Raw genomic sequence first — 12,822 nt, forward strand, 5'->3', positions numbered from 1 at the left:
ATACCTTGTGGGCTGTTTTTCCTATCCCTGTACAGCATGGGAATGAGAGGCTGCCCCCATGAGCTTATATAAACTGCACAAGTCAAATGTTGAACCAGCCTGCTCTCCAGTCAGTTGAACTCCACTAAACTTCAGCCTCCAAATATGCTCCGTCTGTCTCTCTTCCAAAAGCAATCTTCTCTCCCATACTGGGTAAAGATGTGTCCACTAGGATTTGCTTACAGTTTGTTTTGGTTTGGGTGGGGTTTTGTTTTGTTTTGTTTTTTGTTTTTTTGGGGGTTTTTTTGGGTTTTTTTGTGTTTTTTGTTTGTTTGTTTGTTTTTTGGTTTTTTTTTTTTTTTGAGATGAGGTTTCTTCATGTAACCCTGGCTGCCCTGGAACTCACTCTGTAGACCAAGCTGACCTCACAGAGATCTGCAAGCCTCTGCCTCCTGAGTGCTGGGATTAAAGGTGTGTGCCACCCTCTAGCTATTTACAGTTTTCTTAAAAATACTAAATACTTTTTTCAAGGTGTGTTACTGGTAATGAAGGCTTTGAGGTTTCTAGCTTTGAAAGATATTCATGAACATGGTCCCAAAATTTTTTTTTCAACAAACAAAATATAATGGCTGTCACCTGAAGTTGTAGCTTGGCAGAGAAATTGCCTAGCTTGTGCAAGGCCTTGAGCTCAGTCCCCAACACTGCATAAAGAAAAGAACGGGAGGGAGGGAGGGAGGGAGGCAGGGAGGCAGGGAGGGAGGGAGGGAAGAAGGCAGGGAGGGAGGGAGGGAGGGAAGAAGAGTGGTGGTTGTCACTGTGCCAATAGCAAGCAAATAGTATTAAGAGGTGAGTGAGCGGCATCCCCACCTGCTTCAGTTTCATGCACGGGCATGCTCTAAGAACGTCTGTGTCAGGTTACCTTCTACACAGAATCTAAACTTCATACCATTTAGCTCTCACGTGGTGACTTTCAGTCATTGGATGAGACAGTAAGTCAGGCATGGTTATGCACACCTATAATTCCTTTGCGCGGGGTCCAGAGGTAGGCAGACTAAAATCTCAAATCTAAGGATGACTCTAAACTTTCAGCAGTCCTCCTGCCTCAGCCTCCCAGAGTGGCGGGCTTGCAGGCATATGCCACTATGCCAGATTCTGTTGTGCAGTTTTTAAATGCCCTGCTCCTAGGTTGTTTAAGATTTGTTCTTAGCGGCTGCATTCTTGGCCCTGCTCCCCGCCCCCCAGGCCTCAACCCACCCCCACCCAGCCAGTTCAGCTAACACTTTTCCAAGTAAAACTCTCGGAAAATCTCTAAACTCCTTGGGACTGCAAAAAGTAGTGACATTCCCACAGCCATGGTCTAAAGAACCGTAAGTTGCCAAGCACAAACACAGATACGTTTACAAAGACTTCTGTTTGGTTGGTTGGTTAGTTGATTTGGGTTTTTTCGAGACAGGGTTTCTCTGTGTAACCCTAGTTGTTGTCCTGGATCTCATTCTGTAGACCAGGTTGGCTTCAAATTAGAGATCATCCTGCCTCCCAACAGCTGGGATTAAAGGTGCAAAGACTTTTAGCGGGATTCTTTCTTTTAACCTGGATATAAAGAAAATCCAAGCCCGAACTGAAGCAAACATTATCATTTTCTACAAGACAGCCAATGAGGTTCCCGTATGGCCTAGCGAAGGAATTCAAGCTGACAAAAGCCAAGGAAGCCATCAGCCCACTAGGAAGCTGCCACTAGCCCACCTAAGTTCTGGAGTTCATCATAGTTGGCCATCACCCAGGAAACACACCTTTGTGCCCTAAGAGCTGAGTGAGAGGCATCGGTGACATTCCTCAGGACCGAGCCCGAGCCAGCAAAGAAAGTTCAATTGCCTTTACTGACCAGAGATGACTCCACTGTCTAGATGAGCTCCTTGGATCAGGGCCTTGTTTTGTAGGTGTGAACAACAGTGGTCTTTGTTTAGGACTGTGTCGTCGTTAACCCAGCACTTGTCATGTCACAACGCCAAAAGGGGAGTCCACACCAGCAGTGCTGACCTGCTTCTGCGCTTACTGAATATGGCGTTCCTATTTGATGAGCTCCCAGGAGCCTGCAGTGCCGCCCAGTGTGGTGCTGGAGGGCTGGCTCAGTCATTAAGAGCACTGGCTGCTCTTGCAGAGGACCTGAGTTCAGCTCTCAGCATCCATATCAGGTGGCTATAACCCCAGCTTCAGGGGATCCAATGCCTCAGGCCTCCACAAGTGCACACTTGCACGTGTGCACGCGCACACACACACACTTAAAGTAATTTTTAAAAACTGGCCCTGTAGCCTGGTGGAGGTTGTGTATGTCTTTAGTCACAGGCAGGTGAGTCTCTGAGTTCAAGGCCAACGTGGTCTACAGAGCACGTTGTCCTGTTTCAGGACAGCTAGGGCCACACAGAGAACCCTGTCTCGAAAACCTAAAGGTAAAAAATTAAAAAAAATAAACCTGGCCCTGTGTACCTAATCTGATAGCACTCTGTGTGTCCGTACCAAAGAATGAAGCTTGTAGACATCCAGAGACTTGGAAGAGCCTTGGTCACTAATGTACAACCTAGGCTTTAAGGAAACCCCTTTTGAAGCCCGAGAGACATTCAGGACCAGGATCCACCATCGACTTCTCAGTACGTTTACAGTCACCACCCACGTCACTCTCCTGTGATACTGGCCGCAGATGAGGGAAAGGGGACCAGGAATCAGAGGTGGGGGTCTAAACGCTCCCTCGGTAGCATCTGTAGACCCCAGCGATGAATCAACGGTATATTAAACTGAAAGCCCAAAAGTATATTTTTTGGGTTTTTTTTTTGGTTTTTTTATTTTTTGAGGGGGAGCTTTCCTTTTAAGAATTTTTCTTGCCAAGGATTACTAAGGGAGTAAGTAGGTGCCTAAATATATATGGACTCATAACTGGAATTAATCAAAATGGTGTTTGGGGTAGGGGCTGAGACAGGGTCTCACTATAAGCCCAGGTTGGCCCCAAACTCTCAATCATCTTGTGTACTTGTGTACTGGCAGATTCCACTCCAAGGCCGCCTTCAGGGTATGAAAAAAAAAACCACAAATGCAGCAAGGACTAGACTTTTCTATATGAGGGTAAAGAAGGAAATACATGCTTTCTGCTGGCAACCTAAGACAAAAGCTTCCTAATGGAACCTCCCTTACTTCACCTTAAATAATCTCTTTTATTTATTTATTTACTTACTTAATTACTTACTTCTTGGGTCTTTTCAAGATAAGGTTTCCCAGTAGCTATGGAGCCAGTCCTAGAACTCACTTTGTAGACCAGGTTGGCCTTGAACTCACAGAATAGAGATCCACCAGCCTTTGCCGAGATTAAAGGTGTGCACCACCACTGCCTGGCTAATCTCTCTACACAGTTACATTTCTCTCCCAGCTACATCTACCTTCTACACAGCCGCACATCTCCCTACACGGTTCCGTCTACTTTCTCACAGTTCCATTCTCCACACAACTATACACCTTCACACTTCTTCACACAGCTGCCTCTCTCGTGTCTCCTGCTCCTCTCCACACATTCAGCTACATCTTCCTGCACACACACACACACACTCCTCTCACATCTCCTAATTCCCCCTGCATCTTTCTGGCTTCTTCCCACACCCAAAACCTCTGGACGAGTACGAACCACATCACCAGGGTCACAGCACTGCTTGAGCAGTCAATAAGAAACAGAACCAAACTGATCACACGCTTTCTCTCAGGCTAGGGAGGTCACGCTGACTGGGCAGTGTGAATAAAGTTAGCACGGACCGTAGCTCTGTGAGTGAGTGGTCATGGTTTCCCATACAGAAAGTGTCAGTGAAATTCAGGACTTGAACAGTTAGTTGGCTGAAACTTGAGGTTGGGGAGTATGTGCAGAAGGTCCATTGCTGGGAAAGTTATGTCTACTAAAGTTGCTTCATGCTCTGACCTTAAATCAGCAATAAATTCCTGGAAAATTGACCTCGGGTATTTGTCTCCAGGGGCAACCAGTTTGCTTTGAATTTGTTCTGAAGTCTAAAATTAGCTGTCTTAGTGACTGGGAATAATATAACTTTTTAAAAAGATAGCTGGGCAATGGTGGTGCACACCTTTAATCCCAGCACTCAGGAGGCAGAGGCAGGGGGATCTCTGTGAGTCAAGGCCAGCCTGATCTACAAGAGCTAGTTCCAGGACAGGCACCAAAGCTACAGAGAAACCTTGTCTCAAAAACAAACAAACAAACAAATAAATAAATAAATAAACAAAAAATATTTATTATATATAGAGTATTCTGCCTGCATGTGTCCTTGCAGGCCCAAAGAGGGCACCAGATCTCATTACGGGTGCTTATGAGCCACCATGTGGTTGCTGGGAATTGAACTCAGGACTGTGGAAAAGCAGCCAGTGCTTTTAACTGCTGAGCCATCTCTCCAGCCCATACTGTTACTTTTTTATATCAGTCTGAGTAATGAAAAATTCTAGTATTAATTCTACTGATCAGAATTATACAGATTAGCCAGGTGACGGTGGCACACGCCTTTAATCCCAGCACTCAGGAGGCAGAGGCAGGCAGATCTCTGAGTTTGAGGCCAGTCTGGTCTACAAAGCAAGTTCCAGGACAGGCTCCAAAGCTCCAGAGAGAAATCCTGTCTCGAAAAACCAAAAAAAAGGAAAGTAAGAACAAAAACAAATTATATACATACTAAACAGAAACAGTCTTCCTGACCATCCACAACCTTATGTGTGCCCAGTAGATGGAACATTTTCACAAGATAAACACACAAGCAGAGGGAATAATACCCATTGCTGTTTTTAGTGGCATGAGAAAAATTACAGTCAGAGACAGTTATCTACAACCAGTGACCCCACAGCCTTACCAAGTGGGGCTCCCCACTAGGGAACCACTCATCTGGTAGGTTGGCCTGTTGAACACTAGTTTTTGGCAAGTGTTCCACAAGGCCTGGTTGAAACTGATTTTTAAAAATTTTAAACATTGCCCTCAAGTTGTGGTACCGCTTCCCATCTATCAACATCTTCCACAAACTGGTTCTGTAGCTGCAGTGTCATCAGTGATAGTTAAGAAATGGCAGCTCGGGCTGGAGAGATGGCTCAGTGGTTAAGAGCACTGGCTGTTCTTCCAGAGGTCCTGAGTTCAATTCCCAGCAACCACATGGTGGCTCACAGCCATCTGTAATGAGATCTGGCACCCTCTTCTGGTGTGCAGGCAGAAAACTGCATACAGAGTAGATAAATCTTTTTTAAAAAGAATGAAAAGATAAGAAATGGTAGCTATAGCTGAACATGGCCCACTTTGTAAACTTTCAATATGTTAATAACCAGTTTTAGATTTTTTTAGGCATTGTTTAGCAGATAAAAATAATTAGAAGGGTCTTTTTTTGGTTCTTAAGCATGACAATTGGGTGTTCACACCATTGTGGGACATGTACCTTCTGCAGACCTTCTTACAATATTGGCAACTACCTGTGAAAAATTTGTTACCATAGAAAATCAAATACAGGGCAATACTCAGGTTGCATATTTGTTTGAGAGGATACAATGTTTACTCCTTTGAGCTAGTCCCATCTAGCAGCCTATGACACGTTCTCAATCTGAGGGCTGGAGAGATGTCAGTGGCTGAGAGCATGCCCCGCTCTTGCAAAAGGCCTAGATTTAGTTCCCAGCACCCAAGTTGGGTTACTCACTATTGGTTGTGGGCTCCTGCTTCAGTGATTATTGGTTGAGGCAGCGGAAGTTACTCCCACAACAACTCACAGCTGCCTGTAACTCCAACTCTTGGGAGAATTCAGTGCCTCTAGTCCCCAAGGGCACCAGCACTCATGTACACAAACCCACATAGGCATTATTTTTAAAAATCATCTATATGTAGTCCCAGTCTAAAGAAAACTAAGTGGCACTGTAGTTGCCACCAGGGAGCAGTTCTTCAGACTGCTCAGCTGCCCTCCTAGCTTATGTTCCCTTGCTGTTCACATCAATGCACTCAAATCACCAAGAAGCAAAAAGAATCAATAAAAAAATAAAAATAAAAAGTGGTTACTTCTAGTCCCCCAGGCTGAATCAGAGAAAAATCTACATCAACTAATCAGAGAATCCCAAGGACTAAGCGCCATGTTTTCCAGTGACGATGCCCACTAAAGCTTGTTTTTTTAACCAGACCGCTGTGCATGTTTCACGGGTACAAGACTGGCAACTGCTAGACAGGTCTGGGCCAGCAAAGCTAACACCGTGGCAGCTCTGCTCCCGGAGGAGGGCCGTGCTTTCTGTCGCATGCCACACTGACCCTATCCTTTCTTTCCTTTCCTTTGTTTCCTGCGCCATGCTTGCTGCGTAGCAAATGGAATCTCTTGCAGTAAGTTAACTTTCTTTCATATTCTTTGTCCACCGAGGCATGGACCCCATACTGAGCCTTATTTTTACTGTTAACCATTGTATCTTTTAGCATGTCTTCCCTTTTTGTTTAATTTTCATTTCTTTGGTAGATTGAGATGCAGCAGCTTATTGGTAGCTTTCCGGGATGCTTTTTCCCCCGAAACAGAAACCTACAGTGCTATGAATTCTCATTCTCTCCATGGGAATTTTTAAATAATAAATACCATCATTTGGCATTTAGGAAAGTCAAGAGTTTTCTTGGCTAGGTTTCACCCTAAATTGGGAAGATAACATTATTTTTAAACACTTTTTTTTAATTAATTTGCAAGATCCTGGCAGTTGCGTTTCATACCAGATTTTCTAGGGTTCCCATTTAAAACAAAGGTTTAAATTATTAGCATAAGGAATTTTACCAAAACAACCTAAGACCCAGATTAGTTAATAAGTGAACTAATTCTCCACTCTAAAGCTATTTGCCAATACTTTAAAAAAAAAAAAAAGTCTAGCCAGAATTGGTTTTCTCCTAGAAGGAGGAAAGTTGGGGGGAGAGGAGGAAGCTTCATTCAGCATAGTCTTAGCATGAAATTATGTATATGCTTCAATTTTAATAACTTAAAAACCAGGATCAAAAGACATTTGTGATACCAACAGAATATTCTCCAGAAAATTTAAAGTTCTTGTCATTTATCTCCTTCCCCTGATTTGGGAAACGTGGTTTAAGTTTCCTCAACTCTCTCAGTTCTGAGATGAATTTCTTGTAATGTCCTTTAGACAGCACAAGGCCCCACTTACCCAGCCTTCCCGGAGCCTCATCTAAACCCACAGCGCAGCCCTTGCCTGTCTGGTTTACACCAGATGTAGCTCGCTTTCACCAGAGACAAGTGAGTCAAGGACTCCTGTCTGCTGGAGGCTCTCCCCTTCCTCTGTCCTGTCCGTGACTGTCATTCTCTGCTATCTCATGACTGTGGAAGCCAGCCCATGGTTGACGTAGAGAACACCGCTCAGATGGCTGTGAACATTGGTGATGGGATGACCGGGGTTTCTTTCTCATCACGGTGTGGCTTGTATTTCTGCCTTCAGGGGTGGCTGTCCCCTAGGTGGCAGCCCAGACTTATACAGTCATCTCCCAAGAAGCAATTCAACTTGCAAACTTAGCACCTAGAACTAGTTAGTGTTCTGCCCGTCAGCTTTCCCATTAGTAGAAAGGATTCTTGGCTGTTTCAAAGCAGTTTGTAGCTCATAAAAATTAACTCAGCTGCAATTTATAGGTATTTCATGGGCAAATACAGCGGAACTGTGATTCCCTCCATCCTTTCTCTAGCCGAATCCAACTAGTCATACTCCATTATAGAGAAATGGTATTCTGTATTAACCATGACGGTCTCACTGATGTTGTGGAGTGGATCTGGGTTTGTTTTGCTCAGAGTGGAATCAGAGAGTTAAGGTTCCTTGTGTTCTTAAAGAAGAACCAGTGTGTGTGTCGCTTCTCGCCAGTTCTACAGAACGAGCTCTAACGGCTGTCCGTTCCCATGCGTCCTCCCTCTCTAGCAACTGGAGCTCTGCCAGAGGCTGTACAAGCTGCACTTCCAACTGCTCCTGCTCTATCAGTCCTACTGCAAGCTCATCGGCCAGGTGCACGAAGTGAGCTCCGTGCCAGAGGTAAGTCCTCCATCTTGTCACCACAGAGAAGCCACTGGCTGTCGTGGTTATTGGTTTGGTTTGGTTTCTTTGTCCTCCATCCTCCACCACACTTATGAATGGTACAAACTGGGTTAGTTATTTTCATTTGATTCGCCTTTTTTTTTTGCATATAATTCTTACTTTGTTCAAACACCAGTGAAAAAGAAATATCTTTCCATTTTCAGTGCTGAATGGTTTTCTAGAGCAGAGCCGCAACTAAGGTGGAAAGAGTAAGATAGCCCCGCATTTGGGGGCAAGCTCCCCCCATGCCCTACAGTTACACCCAGGGGCCACACTTGCATCACACCGATGGGGCATCCTTTGTGAAAAGCCCTCGTGTCTCCTTGGCACATAGCCTTTCATAGTTGCCAGTATCAGAAGGGAAGAAAGAAATGGATCAATGCCTGCTGGTTTTCTGCTCCCTGCTTCAGCATCAGTATGCTTTCATGCATCTAAGTGTAAAAATTACAATCATTTGAGCACACTGCTTCCAAATGGGCTCCAGTTCTCCTAGGAGCAGAAGCGAAGAGGTGGCGGAACCAAAAAAACTGCACCAAGAACCATCTTTATCATAAACACGGCAACATGGCGGTAGGGTAGAGAAGTAAATGCAGGCAGCTTCTGTTGCTAGAATAAATGAATGTCTGGAAAGCAGGAAAGATTAGCAAATGCTCCACTGTCCATATTTAAAAAGCCACTGTAGCAAGATGACCAAGTGAAGTACCGAATGCATAAGAGGACTCAAACAACAAACACCCAAACAAGCATGCTGCCTCGAGGAAAGGCTAGGGTGCAAGCCTTAAGTGAGAGAGACAAAACCACTCATCCTCTCTATCCCTAGGTTGTCAACAACTCAGGTGCAGGAAGGCTTCCTTGATGTGAGGAAGATAGAACCACCACACTCCACCACTGCTGCAGACACGGTTAAACCTATGGATTGCAAGGAGAGAAATCAGTTCCTCAGTTAGACAATTAAAGCAAGCTTTATTTAATACTGGCCAGGAGCTTTTAAAGGCAAACCCACAGGGTTACAGTGGGTTTTTTTGTTCCTTTGTCCAGTCAGGAACAGGCATACATCCTGACGTGCTTTCTGCCTATATACCCCCCCCCCATCTACGTCTGATCAAGCACATCCAAACTTGTTTAGGGAGGTGGAAACCTGTGGATGGTTATCTTATGTGAACAACAGCCTCCAGCATCCCAGAGTATCTGTCCTTAGGCAAGTGGGGCTTATATTATAGGCTAACTTTAGCCGTTACAACATCTGCAGGTCACCTGGTGGTGGTCGTGGTGGATCTTTGTGAGTTCAAGGCCAGCCTGGTGTACAAGAATTAGTTCCAGGACAGGCTCCAAAGCTACAGAGAAAGAGAAACCCTGTCTCAAAAAACAAGAAAACCAACCAAACAAAAAAATCTGCAGGTCTTTGTTGCGAAGCCTACTGTTCTCACAAGCGCGGGGTTTCACAGGGCTGCAATACTCCAGAGAAAGCTCCACCCATCCCAGGACCCCTGGGGCTGCACTGCACCATCTTGAACCGCAGCCTCTACCACAGAGCACCCTGCTGTGGAGGACAGTAGTCACTCTCTGTCTCTTTAAAATTCTGCCATCATTGTTACTATACCTACCGATGGTAACAAACCATTCCTCAGCTGAGGGGCTGCAGATCCCTGCCTCCTAATAGAAGGTGCTACTATAACCTGCCCGTATATACCCATACAACCACACCAAATCCCCATAGAAGTTGTTACTATAACTTGCCCCCAGATACTCGGAGCCGATGCCCAGTGGCTCAGCCATGACTCTATCACCCAGACTGGCATGGCACTTTATCCATAGGGACCAGCCATTCCAGGCCACTAGAAAATCCTCTCCAGAACCGGCAGAACAACTCTGATGCCTCGGTACCTAAGCCAGTATTCTCTAGGGGATTGGATCTTTGATCCTGAAGGGCAGACATCACCTTGAGACTTGTGACTGCATGAAACACCAGGGCAAGATCAAGCCACACAAAATCCCAGCATGGAGGGGGAAGGTGGTCGTGAACCCACCCCTAGCTTAGTCCAGGCTCCCACTGGCAATTCATGGCTGCTGGGAGAACACCCAGTTTTCAAGGATTCAGCCCCTGAGAGGGTACCCATGATCCAGTGACCCCGTACCCACGAACATCCTGGTAAGACACATTGTATAGAATTCTCAAATCATTTTTTTGTTTGTTTGTTTGTTTTGAGACAAAGTTTCTCTGTGTAACAGTCCTACCTGACCTGGAACTAGCTTTTGTAGACCAGGCTGGCCTCGAACTCAAGAGATCTGCCTGCCTCTGCCTCCCGAGTGCTGGGATTAAAGGCATGCACCACCGCCGCCCAGCCCTCAAATAATTTTTAAAAAGACAACCTCTGCACTGGGGAAATTTTTTGCAAACTACATTAATAGATGAGGAGTATCTAAAACGTGAGAACTCTTACAACAAATTAACAACAACAAAAACAGCTGAAAAAATGCACGAAGGATCGAACCAAACACATCTCCAAAGGAAATGTAAGTACGGCCAACAGTTACATAAAGTATTGCTCAATATTCGTATCTGAGGAATGCAAATTCAACCCTTGGTGAGCTATCATCTCTTTTATGATTTTTTTAAAAAATGCTGCAAGATCCCCAGTGGCAGTAGGCAGCAGAAATGCTGTAGGTCCCAAATGGTGGTAGTGGGCCATGTGGCGGCAGCCAGCAGGCCCTGGGAGCAGCCAGTCCCAGGCAGAGACGGTTGCCAGTCCCCGAGCAATGGCTGGTTCCAGGCAGGGAGACACATGGCAGGCAGGTAGGAGACATGGATAGACATGACATGCAGAGTGAGGTTGAATATTTATTCAGGAGGTTATGGAGGGGGAAGGGAGAAGGGGGGCAGAGAGAGGGAGAGAAGAGCAGAGAGAGACAGACAGAGAAGGGGGGAAGCGGAGAAGTGGAGAGAGAGAGGCAGAAACGAAGCTGCCTCTCCAAGAGGAAGACAGAAAAGAGAGTGAGTTCAGGCCAGAAACTGAAGATCAACCTGCCTCAGCGGATGGGGGAGGGAGTGGGCATGGCTTGTCTCTTAAAGAGACAGAACAACCATTACAATCTTACTACCACAAGGGTAGTTGTTTTAAAGGGGTGAGGCTGCAGAGGTGGCTAACAGCAAGCCCAGCTCTGGAAGAAGAACATGTTTCTAGGTACCCAGCTCTACTGGTTTACAGACAGCTATAGCTCCAGCTCCAGGAAGATCCACCATCTCCGGCTTCCTTGTGGATCTCCACTCACTGTGTCCATATACCCACATAGAGCCCCACACACATACATGTAATGAAAAATAATGTTTTGGGGAGATAGGGGTTTCAAGAAAGGATTTCTGTGTATCCCTGGCTGTCATGGAACTAGCTGGGTAGACCAGGCTGGCCTTGAACTTACAGAGATTTGCCTGCCTGTTTCCCAGAATGCTTGGATTAAAAGACAAGCACCACCACTGCTGCCCAGCGACTTTTTTATTTTTCATCCTTTTCCTCCTTAACATTCTATCTTCTGGTCAGGTGGTGGTGGCACACGCCTTTGATCCCAGCACTCAGGAGGCAGAGGCAGGAGGATCTCTGAGTTCATGGCCAGCATGGTCTCTGTAAGAGCTAGTTCCAGGACAGCTAGGACAGTTGTTACACAGAGAAACCCTGTCTTGAAAAGTCAAGAAAACTTGTATCTTCTGGGCCTTAAAGGACTTGACTCCACTGGTAGAATGCTTGCCTAGCACTCTCGACTTCATAAACACACAGCACCCCCTAAAACTGAGTGTGGTTTATCCCTTGACAGTTTAGTGGATTCAAGACCAGCCCAGGCTGTTATAGGAAATTGTTTTGAGACAGGGTCTCTACATGGCACTGTCTTGCAATTTATTTCCAACTCAGAGATCCACCAGCCTCTGGCATGAGTGCTGGGATCAAAGGCTTGTACCACTACACCAAGCCTCTGCCCTGATAATGAGGACATCTCAAAAACAAAACAAGCCAGGTGGTGGTGGATCACACCTTTAATCCCAGCACTCAGGAGGCGGAGGCAGAGGCAGGCAGATCTCTGTGAGTTTGAGGCCAGCATGGTCTACAAGAGCTAGTTCCAGGACAGAGTCCAAAGCTATAGAGAAACCCTGTCTCTAAAAACAAAAAAAAAAATTGTATCTCCCATCTTTTCTGTGGCATAGAAAAAAAAAAGAGAAAAGTCCTTTACTGTTAAGAAACAGGAGTCATAATATGGGCATGGGAGTGTACACCTTTAATCTCAGCTCTCGGGGAAACAGACTGGAGAATCTCTGTGAGTTAGAGGCTAGCCTAGTCTACATAGTGAGTTTCAGTACACTCAGAGCTGTGCTAAGACCCTGTCTCAAAAACAAAACAGGGTCCATGTTGACAATTATATTTGAGTACTTATGTACCAAACTTCATCTTTTTGTGGGGAAGGGGAGTTCGAGACAGTTTTTCTGTGTAGCCCTAGCTGTCTGGGAACTCACTCCGTAGACCATGCTGGCCTCTGAGAGATCAGCAGGTATTGCGGTCTTAGACTTGGAAAAACTCTGAGACTCTCTCTCTCTCTCTCTCTCTCTCTCTCTCTCTCTCTCTCACACACACACACACACACACACACACACACACTAGTTTTTCAGTAATATAACAAGATATTTGAAGCCAGCCACTTTAAAAAATTTATTTAGCTCACAGTCTGGGAAACTAGGAATCCAAACAATAAGTCACCAAGTCTGGCAGT

At 45.5% G+C, this 12,822-nt stretch overlaps 1 protein-coding gene and 1 non-coding gene across 8 annotated transcripts in view; both read left to right on the plus strand.

Annotated features, from left to right (window-relative positions):
* The window catches only part of Fry (FRY microtubule binding protein), a 393,449-nt gene that overhangs the window by 373,113 nt on the left and 7,514 nt on the right, over positions 1–12,822 (plus strand). For 5 of the 7 annotated variants that reach the window (XM_087902760.1, XM_087902759.1, XM_087902746.1 and 2 more), the window contains 2 exons: positions 6,332–6,349; positions 7,918–8,028. In XM_087902760.1, the coding sequence (XP_087758886.1) occupies positions 6,332–6,349; positions 7,918–8,028 (129 nt within the window). The remainder of the gene's footprint in view (positions 1–6,331; positions 6,350–7,917; positions 8,029–12,822) is intronic. The other 2 variants (XM_087902750.1, XM_087902756.1) reach the window with 1 other exon arrangement.
* Positions 5,371–5,471, plus strand: LOC125390562 (small nucleolar RNA U13). The gene has a single exon (XR_007228791.1). It is a non-coding gene; the product is annotated as a small nucleolar RNA U13 (small nucleolar RNA).

This window comes from Myodes glareolus, chromosome 2 (assembly GCF_982192425.1).
Source record: "Myodes glareolus chromosome 2, mMyoGla1.1, whole genome shotgun sequence".
In the NCBI taxonomy this organism is placed as follows: Eukaryota; Metazoa; Chordata; class Mammalia; order Rodentia; family Cricetidae; genus Myodes; species Myodes glareolus.